Source organism: Ictalurus furcatus, chromosome 12 (assembly GCF_023375685.1).
Source record: "Ictalurus furcatus strain D&B chromosome 12, Billie_1.0, whole genome shotgun sequence".
NCBI lineage: Eukaryota > Metazoa > Chordata > Actinopteri > Siluriformes > Ictaluridae > Ictalurus > Ictalurus furcatus.
The window spans coordinates 3,085,318-3,105,668 of NC_071266.1; the positions used below are offsets into that span (position 1 = coordinate 3,085,318).

Sequence of the window (20,351 nt, forward strand, 5' to 3'; positions counted from 1 at the left end):
TATCACCATCGGCCGGAACTCTGGAAACTGTGGTTCTGGCCCCTGAGGGGCACCAGGTCATAGATTCTGGTCTCACAACTGAGGTAATAGAGACCATGTTGAATGCTAGAGCACCATCCACAAGGAAATTGTATGCATTCAAGTGGTGACTTTTTGTCTCATGGTGTGAGGAACGTCAGCTAGACCCAGTGAACTGCACAATAGCTACAGTCCTGGAGTTCTTACAGGAACGTTTCTCAGCAGGGTTGGCTCCTTTTACAATCAAGGTCTATGTGGACTTCTAAGGTCCCCTATTCATGGAGCCTCTGTGGGGCAACATCCTCTAACTTCGAGGTTTATGCGTAGTGTCAGGCGGCTGAGACCTAATGGCAGTCCTGGAAGGTCTGTCTGGTGCCCCATTTGAGCCCCGTAGAGTCAGCATCAGAGAAGCGTCTGACTCACTGGCCCTGGCATCTTTCAAGTGAGTAGGAGATCTACAAGCTCTCTCTGTTGCCTCTTCCTGCCTTGACTTTGCCCCTGGATTAGCCAAGGCCTTCCTTTATCCTAGGCTGGATTATATTCCTAAAGTGCCTACGTCTGCTGCCCAGCCAGTAATGTTGCAGGCTTTCTGCCCTCCTCTGTTCCTCATACCAGAACAAGAGAAATTGCACCTGCTGTGTCCTGTACTTATGTCCACTGCTCTGGCCAGTGGCGTAAGTCTGAGCAGCAGCTGGTCTCCTTTGGCGGTGACAATAGAGGTGATGCTGTGTCGAAGCAGCGCATCTCTAATTGAATAGTGGAAGCAATATCTATCACTTATGAGGCGCGCAGTCTTGCTATTCCTCTGGGCATAAGGGCTCATTCCACTAGGGGTATCGCCTCCTCAAAGGCTTTGTCCAAAGGGGTACTCTTACAGGATGTGTGGGCTGCAGCGGGGTGGTCTACACCACACACATTCATTCAATATTACAGCCTGGACATACATTCCATCCCGGGCTCAAGTGTTTTGCAGTGACCCTCGGGCTCGGATCTTTTTGTACAGGCCATACCCTCAGTATGACAGAGTGGGTATTGCCATTCCCACAGCGTGTAGCTCATGCAACACTGAGAACGTCTGGGTTAACCCTGTTCCCTGAGAGGGGAACGAGATGTTGCGTAGCTTTGTCATACTGGGGCATGCCTGTGAATTATGTCTTCGCTTCAGATAATAGAGGCTGACGGCGTGGTTCACAGGTGCCGTTTTTATCACACGACATGCTTAATCGCCACGTCATCCGATTACGGCAGGCCTATAAATAGGCATGATGTTACACAAGCTTCCAATACCGGTCACGCTTGAGGGAGCTCCCCACAGCATGGAGCTCATGCAACAGCTCGTTCCTTTCTCAGGGAACAGGGTTACATGTGTAACCCAGATGTTTGACCTAAACAACTGCATAGTTTTTTGAAGATAAACGTTTATTTTGAAATTGATGCATGCAACATGTTCCAAAAAAGTTGGCACAGGGCAATTTAAGAGTAATAGAGAAGTGATAAGTTGAAGGTGATGTGAAACAGGTGAGGCAGTCTTCTAATCATAGTTTACAAGGAGCCTCCAAAAAAGGCCTAGTCCTTCAAGAGCAAGGATGGGTTCTGCCAACAGATATGTCAGAGAATAATCCAACATTTTCAGAACAACATTCCCCAAAGACAAATTGGTAGGATTTTGGGAATTTCACCTTCTACAGTGCACAATATAATTAAAAGATTCAAGGAATCCTTCCAAATCGCAGTGCGTAAAGGGCAAGGCCGAAAACCACTTTTGAATGCACGTGATCTCGGATCCATTAGTCGTCACTGTCTTAAAAACCGTCATGAGTTTGTAATGGATATCCTGACATGGGCTCGGGAATACTTTGGTAAACCTTTGTCAGTAAACACTATTTGCTGTTGCATCCATAGATGCAAGTTAAGGCTTTACTATGTAAAGCAGAATCAATACATCAACAATGTCCTGAAGCGCCACTGAGTTCTCTGGGCTCAGTCACATCTGAGATGGACAGTAGCACATTGGAATCATGTTTTGTGGTCTGATGAGTCAACATTTCAAATAGTTTTTTGACAAAACAGCCGTTGTGTTCTCCGAGCCAAAAAGGAAAAGGACCATCAAAAGGACAATCCAAGCTGTGGTGACAGTGCCCATGGGTGCCCATGGGTAACTTGCTCATCTGTGAGGGCATCATTAATACATAAAGATATGTACACATTTTGGAGCAACATATGCTGCAATCCAGAGCAGGGCAACACGGAACCACATTCTGTCTGGATTACAAGCACATTGTTGAGTAACCAGAGAGTGCAAGTGCTAGCATGGCCTGCCTGCAATCCTGACCTGTCTCCACTTGAGAAAGTGTGGTGCATTATGAAGTGCAACATAAGGCAATGAAGACCCCATACAGTTGCACAGTTGAAGAAATGCATAATGGATGAATGGGGGAAAAATTCCACTTGCAAACTTAACCAGCTGGTGCCTTCAGTGCCCAAACACTTAATAAATGTTATTAAAAGAAAAGTTGATGTTACACAGTGGTAAACAGTCGACTGTCCCAACTTTTTTGGAGTGTGTTACGGTCATCAAATTTTAAATGAGTATATATTTTCAAAAATAAATTAAATTCACAAAGAAAAACATCAAATCATGTGTTAATAATGTGTTTTCAATGTGAACTGAATTGACTTTTTTTTTTTTTTTGCATTTTTTGCAGTTTGAGTGAGTCCCTGATCAAAGTAAAAACAAATTTGTTCACCCATGATGCTGTGGGATTACACTAAGCTTTGCTGCCTCTAGAACAATAAAAACAACATTGCTATGTTGAGTTTTGATCATGAGAATTTTTTTAATGTGGAAATCACAAGAAAATTAAATGAGGATCACGAGAAAACAACTTATGTCAAGATCCCGAGAAAATTAAGTTGTGATCGCGAGAAAACAAAGAAGAAAAAAATACATTGCCTCTTAGGGCTTCTGTAGAAAAGAGATGTGATTCCTGAAGTTATCACTCAACCTCCAATCAGAATGTAAACCAGTCATAGAAATCAGGTGATACACAGGGAGTTGAACATTTATGTACAGCTCACTGTGAGGAGGAAAACACACAAACAAGTGAGCTCTATGAGCACATTTATAATGACCTTATAATGCAACAGATATAATCCAAATTAATCCCCTATTATGTACTCTTAAATACAGTGTGTAAACATATAGCTAACTGTCACGTTACAAAGTTGGATACGGAAGCAAGCGCAGATCTTCAAACAGTTTAATAAACAAACAAACAACAAAACAAAGACACTAAGACAACTCGGCAAAATACTGTGGCTAAGGCTAAACATAAACTATGAAACAAAACATGGTACAGGGACACAGGTCAAGATAGTCAATACGTAAGACGAGGAAGCAATACAAACAGTGGCTATATATAGGAGCGCTCGTTAAACAGAAACGTGATACAGGTGCAGGTGGTCATGTGACAATGATGTAGTATGGTGCAGTGGCTGCTGGGAAATAAAGTCCAGAGTTACCTCCTTGATATATGACCGCTAACTATTCTGTATGTAGGCAACTAGTTATGATAATACCACTGGCACTATAGTAACATTAATGAGCCACAATAAATTAAATACAACTAAATAAACTATTTTATACTGCTGCATATGTCTGCATAGGTCAGCTAGCTAATCTGTTGTAGCTAGATAGCACTTAGCATAGCTTCCATACTAGTTTGCTTATAAATATGTATTTGAACACAAATAACAAAGATACCATAGGGCTATGCGTTTACATCAGACTGCCTAATGGACTAAATGAGATCGCTATTGCTTTTTTTGTTGGCACTCTGCATTTTCCACATATACTCTAATAGTGTTAGCATTGCTACAAAATTAGAATTTAAATGTTGAGTATGGAACATTAACACCTGATTCACATATTGTCCTTTGACCATATTTAAATAATATTTACCTAATATCCAGTTGCGTATTTAGAGAAAATTATAACGTAATCACGTTATAATTCACTGTAGATTCCATGCTATGCATTTAGCGTGCAATTTTACCAGAAAGTGAGCACTCTCTTATTATTATTTTTTTGTTGTTGACAGCTTTATTTAAAGTTAACGCTTTCGTTAAAGGTGACTCATTTTATTTAATGTTGACGTAATTATTATTTTTTTTTTAAAGCTGACTCTTTTTTATTTAATGTTTACTTCATTATTTTCAAAGTTGACTTCTGTTATTTAAAGTTGACTTCATTATTTTTAAAGTCGAGTTTATTATTTTTAAAGTTGACTTCAGTATCAGTCTTGACTTCACTGTTCATGCTAACCCCTGTCCACCGACAAATGCACCTACAACAGGTATGTGAGTATCAAAACTGGACCTTGGAGCAATGGAAGAAGGTGCCTGGTTGGATGAATCATGTTTTCTTTTACATCACATGGACGGCCGGGTGTTTGTGCATTGCTTATTTGGGGAAGAGATATGGCACCAGGATGCACTGTGGGAAGAAGACAAGCTGGCACAGGCAGAGTGATGCACTGGCCAATGATCTGCTGGAAAACCTTGGGTCCTGGCATTCATGTGGATGTTAATTTGACACATACCACCTAAACATTGCTGCAGACCAAGTACACCCCTTCATGACAACAGTATTGCCTAATGGCAGTGGCCTCTTTCAGCAGGATAATGTGCCTTGCCAAATTGAAAAATTGTTCAGGAATGGGTTAAGGAACATGACAAAGAGTTCAAGGTGTTGATTTGGCCTCCAAATTCTCCAGATCTCAATCCAATCAAGCATCTGTGGGATGTGCTGGACAAACAAGTCTGATCTATGGAGGCCCCACTTCACAGCTTACAGGACTTAAAGGATCTGCTGCTAATGTCTTGGTGCCAGATACCACAGCACACCTTCAGAGGTCTTGTGGAATCCTTGGCGGCACAAGGGGGACCTGCACAATACATTAGGCATATGGTTTTAATGCTATGGCAGATTGATTTAGGTTATATGTACAATTCTTGACATTTTAGTCATATTAAGTTACCATGAGAAGAGCACACTTTAAGTGATAATTTAAGTAATAGGCTATTTATAAAGGGTTTGCTGCATAACATATAGTGATTGCTGTGTAATTTATTTAATTTTGTATATCAGCAAAGATTGATTCACATGATAATTCTTCAGGATATAATGATATGTTGGAATCCAATGTAGGTGTGTAATCCAGAGTATGTTCAATATAAATTAATGCTAAGTGAATGACAGAATTTACTGTTGGTTTTAGTATTAATGTTCTATATAGAAAACAAGTTGTTGAATTATACTACAGCCCAGTTGAATTCTCTATACTGATAGGTCAGAAGGTGCATTATTTTGGTTTATACAACAGTTCATTCCAGTTCACTCATTTGATTGGATGACCAGCATCATCCAGATAAGCAGTGCTTATATTTAGTATAACCACACCGGGATGCTCCACTGCTTGTATCACTGTTTGTGTTCGCCACGTAAAATTCAAATTCTAGCAACAGTCCCACTAAAACCATTACTACGCTAGAGACATCATCAGCGGACATGTCAGTTACTATATATTACTTTGTTATTTATAAAACTGTTGTATAGAAGCAATATCACAATCGCAATCATGCTGTTATACTGAATATTACCCACAGCCGAATCACATCTGTGCCAGTATAATCATAACAACCGCACTCCTGCTCGAGCAACATTCTCGAGGGTCATGAAACTTCCCTCTTTCAGCTCAAGTCTACCTCTCAATGTTTTTGAAAAATGCAGCTTAAATGGGCATGGATGGCTGTGCGAAGAAGGAAGGGGGAGTCGGCGTGACAGGGAAAGGCAGACGAGGAACAGGGGGCGAGCCTTCAGAACACTCAAAAAAAAAGATGGATAGTGACAAAGTTTGCAGATGAGGCAGAAGACTTCTGTCCTCCTGAATCCCCAGGGCTAAATGGAGACACAATAGATAGCATTGCAGGTCCTACACCCTGTCTATTTGAATCATTAGCCCCTGGTGTGTCTATGGAGGAAAACAACAAAACCGGCGGTAGTGCGGATGAGAGAAATGTTGGAATGCTAGTTAGCTAATAGACTCGAGATTTAAAGTGGTTTAATTAGCTCAAAGTGCAAGTAAAACTGTCATGGTTAAAATTAGACACATACCTCATTTGAAGGGATAGAAAAGTCCTCGGGACTGAGTACCGCATCATTATGTAGACGCAAACTGCTATCATGAGCAAGTCCGAAGTCCACCTTTCTCCAATTCTCGTAGCTCTCCAGAATAAACACATTCGAACTCTTACACCACTGAAACAAACACCTCCAACCCATTTGAATGCCTCTCTCATCTACTACATCTGTAGGAAAGCACCACGTGCTGTCATGAATAATTAAGAGACAGCATCTTCTCATAGGATAAGAACACGCAAGTTCATGAATAATTATGAGAACCCTACAAGTCATTGAAGTACTATAGTACATTGCCACGTCACTGCCTGTGACCTAGATTTTAAACCAGGAACACGAAAATAGAGGACAAAAGCTCAACATTAACCAGCTTTCTCCTACAATTAAAATGAACAGATGCTAAGATTGTCTTTTATGGCGTGCGATACGAACACCTCTGTTAAAATCTCAGAAAATGTAGTTTAGTGTTTCATGACGCTTTAAGCGACAGCATGGCTCGAACAATAATTCCGGCTGTAACATGAACGATGGGTGTATATCAATGCGCTCGCTCTAATACGTTGTTCAGCTCTTTCACAGGCACGTCTATGGCGGACGCTTCACATAATCTAAGACTAAGTAAAACGTATAATCGTTGATGCGGTGACCTTTTTAGGAGATATTTATTGAACATTTATCGGTTGTTATCGTTTTGTAATAGTAAAAGAATAATAAAAGAGTTTTCAAGTATGGGAAATTCTTTAGGACAGATGGGTTTACTCTGTCCATAGTCTCAGTAAATTGATAGGCTGCGAGAGAGAGAGAGAGAGAGAGAGAGAGAGACAGAGAAAGAGAGAGAGAGAGAGAGAGAGAGGTGAAGGTATTACGGCTATAGCAGGGGTTCCCAAACTTTTGCAGGGCAAAGCCCCCCAAATGGCATTAACATTTGACTGAGGCCCCCCTTTTGCAAGATGTCTTTAAAACACATTAAAAATACAGACTTCTGAATATATCCCCCTTTTTTAAATTAATAATTACATCTTACATCTTTACATTACATTACATTAGGAATCGACTGTGTGTGTGTGTGTGTGTGTGTGTGTGTGTGGTTGTCTGAGTGAGAATTTATTTTTCACACCAAATTGTTGAGGCCCCTCGGGCGCCCCCTGGCGGCCCCCACTTTGAAAACCACTGGGCTATCGTGATAGCGTAAGACCACAAAAGACATATTCTCACATTTTTACGAACGTATACATTATTAAATACTGTTCAATTCTTCTTAGTAATTTCTGTTAAGATTATCCACCGAAACGAGCATTTCTTGTGTAAAAAAAAAACACGTTAAACCCGATATAATTTACTGTATGGTTGTCTTTAAATTCATGATTCTTCCAGAAGTCTTAACGTCTTTAGGCTTTCTGTATTTGTCGCTTCAAACTAGCTCAAATAACACGATATATTACTGAAGTCTGTATGTATATTCAACTCCACTGTACTGTGTGTTTAAAGAGGGCGCCTTCGGTCCTCAGAAAACCCAGTTGCTGACGTTTTTTTGAATGTCATGTGATTATCCGCGGTCCGTATACAGGGTTCAATGAGAGCTGTTTGCCCCACCCATCTCTTCAGCGCTATCTAGCTCAATGTACTATTCAGTGAGAAAGGGGAAAAATCGCCAAAAAATACTCTCGGCGAGCGGATCCGATCGCGTCCATCCGAGAAGTGACACGTTCCGTCCGCCAAGAGCTTGCTGTCACTGCGGTATTTGTCTTTTTTTTTTTTTTTTTTTTTAAAAACGGGTTCTCTTCGCGGTTGTCAATGCACATGTATAACCCTGTCTTTCTGCAAGGCGGATTCAAAATGGGTAATACAATGCGTAGCCTGACAGCGGACTCTGCCTACGAAATGCAGTGAAATATATCGAAGAATCGCGTTGTTCGGAACAGCTGCGTGTCGCCGCGTGCGCCGTTAGCGGAGCCGTACGGATTGTTGTTCTCGTGAAGCGAGCCTACGGATGTGAGGAGAAATTCAAATTACAGCCGCTAACGGAGAAGACAAAAAGCGCCTCTTTTGATTTGAATAGCCACAAAGCCATCGGTTATTATTACAGAACAGGAGGAAAATAAACATTTATCTTTGGGATTTCATTAAAAAAAGAAAGCCTTTTATCTGACACATCATTTCATAACGGAGTTTCAAAAAGGTTGATGTCGGCCACGGCTGGAGGCGGAATGAACCGCAGGCCGTCAATTTGGGAAAGATATTTATCTCTTCTGGGATTTTTTTCCTAAAGAAAACACGTTCTTATATCCCTTTTCCCTGTGTCGGTGAACGGATGTGACAGGAAAGAAAATAAAACCTGTTTCGTAGAGTTATCGATGATTTTGCGAGGAGCGCCGGCCGCGACTGTCATTTTGGGAAAGCGACTATGGATTGTCGAAGAGAAATGCGTTAAATCGCCCTCAGATTTCTGGAACAGCAAGACAAAGACCTTCATGTAACGCCGTAGAGGCGCGCGCGCACACACACACACACACACACACACACATATCCAACGCGAAGTGTAAAACAAATCCCGCTCGGATATTACTGCACCAAAAAGCTTAGGAGGACTCGGCCTTGTGTGTAGGCAGGCCTTGGTGTTTTCACCACCATCATCACAAGCCCTCCGTTTCTTTCCTGAAGCTCCTACTGAGCACTCACCCAAAGGCATCGCTTTCACATTGCTCCCTTCATCCCTTTAAACGATTGCCCCATCCATCCCCGTGTGCTGTTCTTCCAGAGTGTGCATATGCACAGAGAAATGTCAGAATTCCCATTCTTTGGGATTTGAACACGTGCCAATCAAGGAATTTTTGCAATTTGATTATACTTTACATTCATCCCCTATCCACAAAAAAAATCTTTTTTTATTGGGACGTTTGGAAGATGGGTTGTTTGGGCAACAGTAAAACAGAAGACCAGCGTAATGAGGAGAAGGCCCAGAGGGAAGCAAATAAAAAGATAGAGAAACAGTTACAGAAAGACAAACAGATATACAGAGCGACCCATCGGCTACTACTGTTGGGTAGGTTTGTTCAAATACAATAGTCCTGCTTATTGCTGCAAACATATATGTAATGATGTTTTTTTTCTCTGATCAAATGCTGATGGCTTTCTGATTACCTAATTTATCTGAGGTGACTCAGGTGTGTGTGTGTGTGTGTGTGTGTGTGTGTGTGTGTGAGAGAGAGAGAGAGAGAGAGAACACAGGAGACAGAGCTGTATACCAGAATCATTGTGTTCACTGTGATTATTATCTGCGTAGATAACTAGCACTTCTTCTAGTGAAGAGGTGTGTGCATTCGGAACATTTTCAGAGTCAGTGGAAATGTCTCTTTAGTGTCCTCAGTTATTGTAACTGTGATCTTAATTGCCTACCGCCTGTAAACTGTTCGTGTCGTAAGGACTGTTCTACAGGTGCATGTGCAATAATTATTTATGGTTCATTGAAAAACATCGTTTAAACCCTTTCCAATAAAGATCTCTAAAGCGTATTTGGTTTTTAAAAAATTATCTTTAAAATACAGTCTCCTGAAAATGGGACGTTTCTTTTTTTGCTGAGTATATGTATGTATACACTTGTGTGTGAGATCAATAGCTGAAGGAGACAATAGATCAGATTTTCAGCTTTCATTTCCTGATGTTTACATTTAAGGCCAATTAACACTGAGCGCGACGCTATAAAGCAACGCGAATCGCAGACGAACGGTGTTCCCTTTCAAAGGGAACTCGTTCCCTTCTCAGTGAACAGGGTTTCATGTGTAACCCAGACATTCCCTTTCAAAGGGAACTCTACGTTGCGTTTAGCATAACAGTGTGGGAGCACCCATACTGTTATGCTAAATGCAACGTCTCGTTCCATTCTCAGGGAACAAGGTTAAATGCGTAAGCCAGACGCTTTCACACTTAATGCAAAACAATTAATCCCCTTCAGCTAATTCACACCTGCACGATAGGTGGTGCTGACCGAGAATGCATTTTACACCTGCACACTAGGTGGAGCAGCCTACTATAGAGGGTATGCATTGACGTCACTTTCCCCTCGGCTGGTCTGAGTGCCAAAATTCCAGCTAAATGGCTGGTTTTAATAGGGCAAGCTGCGAAAACGCTAGCATAAATAAAGATTATCAGGTTAAATTAAAGGCAGTTGGACTCGATAGTGACCCTTACAACTTGCCCAAGAACCTGAGGTCCACGGATATTGGCATGCGGCCAGAAATCGGTTTTCCCGACATTTATATGTACCTGAAGCCCGAAGGAATACAAAAGCCTTGATGCTTGGTCCTACTTCAAGGCGGGATTTGTTGGAGAAATTAAAGTTACAAGAACATCAATAAACATTCTAGTTGTATGTGGACAGGTATGTACAAATATTTTTATTTTATGATATCATTTTATCTGCTAAACCGTAAGCTAGCTAGTCCTAGTTAGTTTGTAGCGAACACTGCTTCCACTTACTAAGGTGATATATTTGTGAAGGTAACACACAGTCAGAGAATGTATGAGCCCCCGTTATTCATCAATGGAAATAGGCAGCGTTTAAAAAGAAATCTGTAGTAATTTATTCATCATTGTACATGAACATCACATGCCAAAAGAGCTTACACTCACACTGCTCCACTTAGTAAAAAAGGACTGAATGGTTTTCTGGCACTCTGTAAAAAGATTGCTCTGAAGTCCATCTCACAACAGCTTTTTCCCATTTTAGATGCGTTTTTTTCTGTGTTTTCGTGGAATTCACGCTGTACATTAATGTGGCCGCTCAATCTTTTTGCCACTCAGTGGGTGTGACCGCGGCGAGTTCTGTAATGTCATGTGCATACCCTCTATTCAGCTGATCGGCTGATTGTCTTTGACCACTGAGAAGAAGAATCACTTAAATGTTGGTGCATAGCACCACAACACAAACTTTTAAGAAGCACAGAATCTAACTTTTCTATTTTATGTGTTTCTACCCAGAAAGGGTGGCAGAATTTTTTTGTTTTTTTTGAACCGCACCATCAAGCTGTTTTAGTATGAATGAAGTAATGTGAAATATAATGCCATAACACAGTAGTAGGACAAAACCAATTTATTTGTGCAAAAAATATAAATGTATAAGATATATGTATATATAGATGAAAGAACAATAAGAATAAGAATTATAAGAATAAAAGGGATTACAATTATACACTATCTAAAAAAAACCTTTTTTTGTCAATGTTTTTGTAGTCGTTGTGACTTTTATTAAAAAGTTCTCTGTTCTCAGACACCAATGATAACAAGAACATCCAATCTCTTCTTTCTTCTGGAATACTTTTCTTCTGTGTTTATACTGGTTGGCCTGTTTCATCACAAAGCAACAGGGAAAAATCTATACACTGGTTAAAAAAAATCGTGCCCGGTGTGAATAGCTCCATAGGGATCTATTGTTTCGATTCAAGAGCGTTATTGCGTCATACATTCGCGTCGCTTAATCCTGCTCAGTATGAAAGGCCCTTTAGATGTGCTAAACAACTTAGAACATGACACTTTTTTGTTTGAACCTGCCCATTTTTGGGTGGTCAAAAATATTGGAACATGTGACTGACAGTTAGATTGCTTGTTTAAACAATTAATAGCTCTGAATGTCTGAGTAGCTCTAAAGTCTCTGTGAAGACTGTATTTGTTGTTAAAAATGATAAACCATCATGAAGACTAGAGAGCTGTCTAAGCATTTTGAAGCTGAGAAAGAAGGAAGATCGGACTATTGCAGAAGCATAGCCATTAAAACAATTTGGTATGTCTTGAAAAAGAAAGAAACCTGGTGTACTAACAGGACATCAAACAGGTCAGCCAAGGAAGACGACAGCTGTTCATGACAGAAACACTGTTAAAGTTGAGAGGAAAACTCTTAAAAAAACAAACAAACAAAAAAAAAACAACAACAAAAAATACCCCAGCAGTCACTGACAACTCCAACAACCCTCAAAGGGTATGGGTGAAGGTTCACCAATAATCCACCAATAATCAGAAGACCAGATTGGAATTTGCAAAATTATACAGAGATTAACCAATATTAACCTTTACCAAAGTAATGGAAAGGCCAAAATGTGGAGAAAGAAAGGATCTGCTCATGATCCAAAATATACAAGCTCATTGGTCAAGCACGGTTCAGGTCATGGCTTGGGCTTGCATTGTTGTCTAATCCTTACTGGTGAGGTAACTCATGATGGTAATAGCAGAATGAATTCAGAAGTCTACAGGAATATTATGTCTGCCAATTTACAGAGAAATGCATCCAGTCTAATTGGGAGGAACTTCATTATGCAGCAAGACAGTGACCACAAACACACTGCCAACTCAACAAAGGACTTCATCAGTGGAAAAAAGTGGAAGGTTTTAGACTGGTCAAGTCAATCACCTGACCTTAACCTAAATGAGCAGCATTTGACCTCCTGAAGAAGAGACTGAAGGAAGAAACCCCCAAAACAAACAACAACTGAAAGAAGCTGCGGCACAAGCCTAGAAAAGAATCTCAAAAGAAGAATGCAAAAGTTTAGTGATGTCAGTGGGTCACTGGCTGATACAGTTTTGAATTGCAACCAAAGGATATATAACCAAATATAGAGTTATAAAGGGCTATCTTCTTCGTGTTTCTTATTTTCTTTAATATCTGTTCCTGTAATTTTACTCCCCTAATAATTGAGTGGTCTGCCACCAAAGGTGCCATATTCTAAGTTGTTTATAACATTAAATATCAGAAAACACAATCTGAAATTCTGATCTGTTGTCTTATATTCTTATTTTGATTATTGACTAATTTAACGATTATTAGAACGATTAATTGACTAATTGATTTTAATTGATTATTCAACTTCTGCAATTGTTCAACCAATTTTATCCAACTAAAAATCACAAATACATACTCTTACCATTGTTTAAACCTTTTTGTTCCATTAAGTAAAATATATATATAAAAAATTCAAATGAATAAATATCCACTGCATTACAGACAATAGCAAAACCTACAGGTTTGAATATTAAAAAATGTATCTTAAATAAAAGCTACCAAGCTACCAAGCTACCAAGTGCTTCATTTGAAAAGAAAAAAGGATTCTGTTAATGAAAAACAGTAAGTAGCAATGTCATTATTGGATTGGCATTTGTAAAATTATTTTTGGATTGTCAAATACACACAGAATTAAAATAAAGAAAGGTCAGCATATCAACATACTCATGTGACCGATGTTTTTGTGAGCAAATCCATTCAGATGGAGATGTGGCAGGAATGCAAAGAAAGGATCTTGCGATCTTTGATAGTGTAGGGTAAAGTCCCTCATTTTCCTTTCACCAACTAAGGGGGTCCTCTTTTTTTTTTTTTTTTTTTTTTTTGATATTTATGATTCTGAAAAGGACATTTATTCTTCATTTTTGGTCATCCTGGGACTCCTCTTCTTCACTGAGGCTGTCTGTGTCAGACTGGAGGAGGTTATGTAGTGCGGATTTTTCCTCTCTCCAAGGAACAATGACACTCTGCTCCGGTGGTGTACATTTCCAGGTCTCTTTTGCTGCTTTAATAGCAAGGACATTGACAGTGCTTTATACCCTTATTCCCTGTTCAGCTGTCATAAACTTAAGCTTGCTAAACCTTGGGTCTAGGGCTGCTGACAGAATACCTGCGTTGTCTTTGTCCTTAAACAAAGTGTTGACATTTCTCCACCTCTCTGTTATCTCTTTGTTAGCTTTGGCTAAAAAATCTTAGCTGGGTGTTGTTTCAAACTAAGGGTTTGTTGCACAGACCCCTGTAGCCCTTTAACAAGTTGTGGAAGGCATGACAACCTTGCATACACTTGACCACTAAGGAAAACAGTGGCACACTGAAAAGGTTGCAGGCCCTGTGTCAGTTCTTCAAGCAGTGACAACTGATCAGGCTTCAAGTCAAATAAATGTTTGCCCATTCGTGTCACCTCAGGATCAGAAAGTGTGGCAGTAATTGCTAGGCCTCTCATGATAACTACTTTATCGACTTATCATACGATATATGGATGTGACCTCAATAATTTTTGCTGACCTCAGTAGTTCCCATTGTGTTTACATGCACGTTTGTTTACACAAGAATGAATGTCACCATGTCATGTTTGGCAAGTAGAGACTGATGCAAATGCCCTTTAAGCGTTTTAGTTGGAGGCATGCAGACAAATCCAAATTGTGAATCAAAATCATTAAACAGAACATAGGCACAGGTCAGGCGATCAGAGAACAGCAAAAGTAGGGATAATCCAAAATACACAAATGATAAAGTTAGATCAATGTCTTGGTGAATAGCAACATGAAAAAAGACACCAAATACTGAATACTACTAAGCACTGAAAACAGAGACACAAGGGTTTAAATATACAAACTAATTAAAGGTAAACTGAAAAAACAGGTGTGACACACGAGGTAGACAACCAGTGACAGGACACGGGTGGAGACAAAACATGAATCAAAACAAAAACAAGCTGTGCGCTGAAAGGCTTCTGCACACACTGCCTGGTGCTAGGGGGAGATTCCTAACACAAACACTCAGTGAGTTTACATGGACAACAATAATCCACTATTAACCCGATTAAGACAATACTCTGATTAAGAAACTAGCATGTAAACAGCAATTTTTAATTACCTTAATCTGATTAAGGTCATACTCGAAGTAAACACGAATCGAATTAAGACAGGTGGAGTACTCCTGTTTTAGTTGCATTATCGACGTGTATTACAGACATGTAAACAACTTAATCACACTATTAACGCCGTGTGAGAGTTTTCACTGCATTTTGCGACAGGACACATACACACACGGCAGTGCTCAACCGTTTTACGGCAAACAAGAGAGCACGTTTGCGTCCCAAATTGCGTACTTGCCTACTATAGGCCTGTAGTAGGAGAAATACATGTATCTCGGCTACTATACAGTAGGTACGCGGTATGGGACACAGCCCACGGCTTCAAGCAGTTGTCTATTTGTACGTACAGCACGACAAATAATTATTTTATTATAATTTACAAATAATTTAATGTTTATTAAAACATTAAGCACACTTAAAGCGTTCGTAAAAATTAAAAATAAAAACACCCAAAATTGTATACGGTACCATATCGAAGACCAACTGTATGTTGATACGTGAAATTCTGGAGGGACGTCGGACGGCGTGGCGCGGCGACGTAATGACGTGTGCTGTTAATTTAATTATGTTCTATAACATGTTAAACGGGTACATGAAAGGAGTACTCTAAAAGCGACTCATGTAAAGACCTTAATCACATTATTATCTTACTCAGAGTAAGGTCAATAATTAGATTACTGCAGTCCATGTAAAAGTAGTCATTGTAGCCATTCATTTACATTTACATTTATTAATTTAGCAAACGCTTTTATCCAAAGTGACTTACAAATGAGGAAATACAAATTAAATGTGTGCTGATTCTGTCCTTTCATCTTCTCTAGGGCTGTTAAATTAACATCAGAACTTCGAATTTAAGATAAAAATACACATTCAAATGCAAAACCTATGTAGCAAGCACTAGCTCTGATTTTAATTAAATCATACAGTTGAAAAAAAAAAATGACGCAAGATATTATCAATGCACTAACAATGTTTTTTGAAGAAGAAAAATCTAGAAAGAATAGTTCTAGTAGTTCAAATAATCTAGTCATAGTAAATAATGTCGGGGATTAAGCCGTAGAAGCTGTTTAAGGTGAAACAGAAGAGTGAACAAACACCGGTAAACTGAAGCACTTTACTAGCAAGTTAATTAACTCACCCAAACTCATCCTATACACATATAAGATTATTCAGACACATACAGAACATAAATGTAATATTACAACTTGTTTCTGCACAAAATGACACAAATGCACAACTGAACTTGAACTTAAATAAGGTGCTAGGTAGAATGGTAAGTCATGTGGTGAATACGCTTTTGACGTAACATTGCACTAAAAGACAGGCTGTGTCCGAAATCGTATACTATGACAGTACCTACTGCATTCGATTCATTACCTACTGCTTGGCCATTGATACAGTACGTACTGAACAGTATAAGTGGTAAGCATGAATAACATGCATGATTCTGACAGCTCTTCCATGCCAGTCCAGTTGCATTATGGGATAGCACAGTATCCACAGTGTGTAGTGGTTCCATGCTGCAGAATTTCGGTGGATGCAGTAGGTCATCCGGATATTTCTCGCCTACTGTTTTATGCATACTGAGAATTTGGACATACTACTCCTATGGTGTACTGCTTTTCGCCTACTGTGCAGTAGGGATATTCGGATGCAGCCACGGACAACGAATAAATAAAGCATGAAGAATTCACAATATTGTTTTTCAATAGTGTACGCATTGTAATGTTATTATTTCAGGAGATCAGGTTTTCACAACAAGGGCAGTTTTCACATGTTTTTGTTGATACATGCTTAATTTAAAGCTGCAGTGCTGAACTTTTGGCTCTCTATTGCCATCAATTTACCACATTGACCATAGCCAAAAAAACCCAAACGAACAACATAGGAAACTCAATACCTAGCTGAATCAAGTGAACAAGTGTGCTAATGTTAGCTAGCTATCTATTGAGCCACTGAAATGTCTTACTTGTTCAGCAGAAAAAAGCCATCTCTGCATCAGTCTTCAATCCCTTTTTTGCCACCTCTCAAAAGACATCACTATTTATTCTTTTAGCACGGGCTCTGACGCTTTCCATTTTTGACTGCAGGCTCTCAGCAGTTTGAGGTTTTTTGGTTTTGACAACAGTGATTCCCCAGATGTCAACGATGATTGCCTTTTAGAACTATCAATATTAAAAGCAGCTTATATGACATATATGACATATTTTAAATTCTAAAACTGTTGTAAGGACAAGCTACAAACACTCCACCATCCTCAGCACCCACATACACTATATAGTGGACAGGTCTTCTTCTTTCTGTTTATGCAAATGTGTGGTGACATCAAAGGCTACGAAATGACGTCAAACAGGTTTCCTGCGCAATCCGGCCCAACAGCTCAAATTAAAAATCAGCTTATTATTATAAGCTTACAGTTTACAGTTTTGCGCACTGATTTTTTTTTTTTTACGTATTTGCTCAATAATGGATTTTTGTTCATTTTTAACCAAAAAAAGCTCGATACTGCAGCTTTAATGTATAAAATGTGTTAATATTTGGTGTCATTTTTGCATTTTATTGTCAACTAAAATGCCATTGACTAAAATTTGATGCCATTTTAGTCAGAGTAAAACTGACTAAAATTAATAAATATGAAATGATGAAATATTGACTAAATTTAAAGAATATTTTTGTCAGAAGATAAAAACTGCACTATTATATTATAGTTATATTGGTGGCATTAAGTGGTCTTAAAATGACAGCAATATCATTTATCGCGATTATTTCTGGGACAATATATATCGTCCAATCAAATTTGTTATTGTGACAGGCCTAGTAATTGCCGAGTGCTGCTCCAGGAGTCTCTCAAACCTATAATAGGAGCTGTTTCACCGGGTACTGACATCTTTTATCAGCTTATGCTGTGGTGTGTTCATCTTCTGCTGTTTTTCCTGTAGATTAGTATTGGTCGGGGTAATTCTCCTGAAATGTTCAACCAAGCTCCTAGCAGCTCCTAAAACTTTACAGATGCTGGGCTCTTTAAGAGAATTGTTTACAATTAGCTGAAGTGTGTGTCCAGTGCCACAGACAGAGACCCAGTTGTGTTTGTCCTCTAGAAATTTCATTGCTGCCACAACATTGGATCCATTGTCATGGATGACTGCTTTTATGTTTGTTGGTGAAATATTGAATTTTTCAGTAAACTCTTCTAGCTATGTTGAAATGTTGGCATCAGTATGACTTTCTTCAAAAGGCATTGTTGCAAGGATTAGAGTCTTCATTTGCCAGTCTTCACTGGTAAAGTAACATGTGACGCCAAGGTACGCTTCTGTAGCAAGGCTAGTCCAAATGTTTGCCACCAATGCAAAGCAGCTTCTTGCGTCTTGAATGGTTTCTGTATGGTTTTTTGTTTTAATCTTGATGATTATGGCTTACAGCTCATAGAAATATAAAATCCAGTATCTCAAAATATTAAAATAAAGAATTTATAATACATAAATTTCGACATTTAAGCAACATTTATATGAACAGTTAATTAAAGCATTCACATCTGTATGATTTTCTTCCATGGCACACAAACTGAGATGACGGGCAAAATGACAGTCTCTTTTACCATTCTCTTCAATTCTATGACAAAGTAACTGACTGACTGATGCTGTCATTCTGCCTCACATCTCCTTTTGTGTTCCATAGAAAAAAGCAAGTCATATGGGTTTGGAACAACAAAAAGGTGAGTAAATGATGACAGAGCTTTTATTTTTGTCTAAACTATTGCATTAATGTTCATTTATTTATTCATTTTTACAAGCTTCACTCTTGGAATTCCTTAGCATTACGATAAACACAAGACTAGACCAGAGCTAGGTCAAGCGTTTAACTATGCTAACATGAAAAGTTTTAATATTAACTAGTTTGCTCCAGCTGGAGCACACACACTTTCATTGCTTCCATCCTGGCACGCTTCCTCTTTAAGTGTTCTAACATGCATGGTGTGCGCTAGGGCTGCACGATTATGGCCAAAATGATAATTATGATTATTTTGATCCATATTGAGATCTCGATTATTTATCATGATTATTCATTGATTTTAGGGACAACATTTTTATTGCACTTTCACATTTAAATAAACAGACTTTTTACTTTCACCTGTGCTACATTCCTGTTAATGTACAAATCTTTGCATCAAATTAGACTGATCCTTAAAGTGCATCATCTCATAGAAGCAAAATATTAATAAAATTGTACCAAAATATAGGATAAATAAAATGAAAAATGCCATCAACCAAATGAAAACAATTCAGGCGAATGCAGAAAAGGCAATAACAGTGTTTACAGGAGGAGAGACACAGACAAATCACCCAATAGAGCGGTGACGCAGGGACGACGTCATTTTGTACCTGAACCCGGAATTTATCATCACACCGGTTCCCTCGACAAAAACCCAATAGGATTTTCACATAGGCTTTTGGATTATTGCAAAAAATAAACTCTGTGATGAACAAAAGTTTACAATACTAACACGTTTTGTCCATCAAGACAATTTTCACAAATGAACACAACTTTTATGAAGTTTGAAAACTACATACAACCTCCAGAAATCAACAGCTAAGTGTATGCTATGAACAAACTACACCATGGTCGCTCCCCTTCAACGTCACCATCACCAAGCTTCCAACTACTTTTCCAAACTTGATTTAAATCATTTTCCATAATACAGATTTACTCTGTGGATGAATCTTCATCCACGTTTTTTTGGGGAATTGTGCAGAGCAGACCTGAACCAGTTTATCCGCAAGGTTTTTTCCTGTTCGGCGTGATGACGTTTAATTTTCCCGACATTAAATGTTAAACGTTTAATTTCCCCTCGCACAAGCGCTGGAGCTCACAGCGTGCTCTTTCAGTGACATTGACTTTGTTTACTTTCTACATGTGCGTTTGTTATGATTTCTGTCCTGTCTCTGCCCCTGTATTGTCACTGGTTGTTCCCTTATGTGTCATCATTAGTCTCAGCTGTTTTGTGTTCACCCTTAATTATGTTTGTCATTTAAACCATTGTTCGATGCGAAGTATCATGTGAGTTTTCCGTGTACCGAGCATTTGTTCATAGTTTCAGGTCTCACGGTTTTGATCTTGTTCTCGACCTTGTTGTTTGATTCTTGTTTCGTCTTGTTTGTGGCCGTTTGCTGAATGCCTGATGTTTTGCTTGTTTTTGACCATGCTATTGTCTCATTTTCTGGATTTGTCTGCCTCTCTTCAATAAAGCTCTGATCTGCATTTGCATCTGTTGTAAACCTTCATTACGTGACAGTTAGGAACCGCCTTTTTCAATACATGTAAAAGCTTTTAAAAAATCATGAGTGGGGTTTTACTGCCGTATTTTATGACATAGAATGAAACGTGAAAATATTTTGAGCTTGTGTTCACCACAGACCTTATTTCAGGCTTTTACCCAAAATCCCATTCAAAGAAAAAATTTTTTGGGTGAAAACCGCTCTGACCCATCAAGGCGT

General features: G+C 39.0%; 1 protein-coding gene across 2 annotated transcripts in view; it reads left to right on the forward strand.

Moving 5' to 3' along the window:
- Nucleotides 1-7,380: 7,380 nt before the first annotated feature.
- The window catches only part of gnas (GNAS complex locus), a 98,754-nt gene continuing 85,783 nt past the window's right edge, over nucleotides 7,381-20,351 (forward strand). Inside the window, exons 1-2 of one of the 2 annotated variants that reach the window (XM_053638210.1) lie at nucleotides 9,206-9,260; nucleotides 18,535-18,571. In XM_053638210.1, coding sequence (XP_053494185.1) covers nucleotides 18,550-18,571 — 22 coding nt within the window. In that variant the 5' untranslated portion in view covers nucleotides 9,206-9,260; nucleotides 18,535-18,549. Of the gene's footprint in view, nucleotides 9,261-18,534; nucleotides 18,572-20,351 lie in introns of both variants that reach the window. The other variant, XM_053638209.1, reaches the window with a different exon arrangement.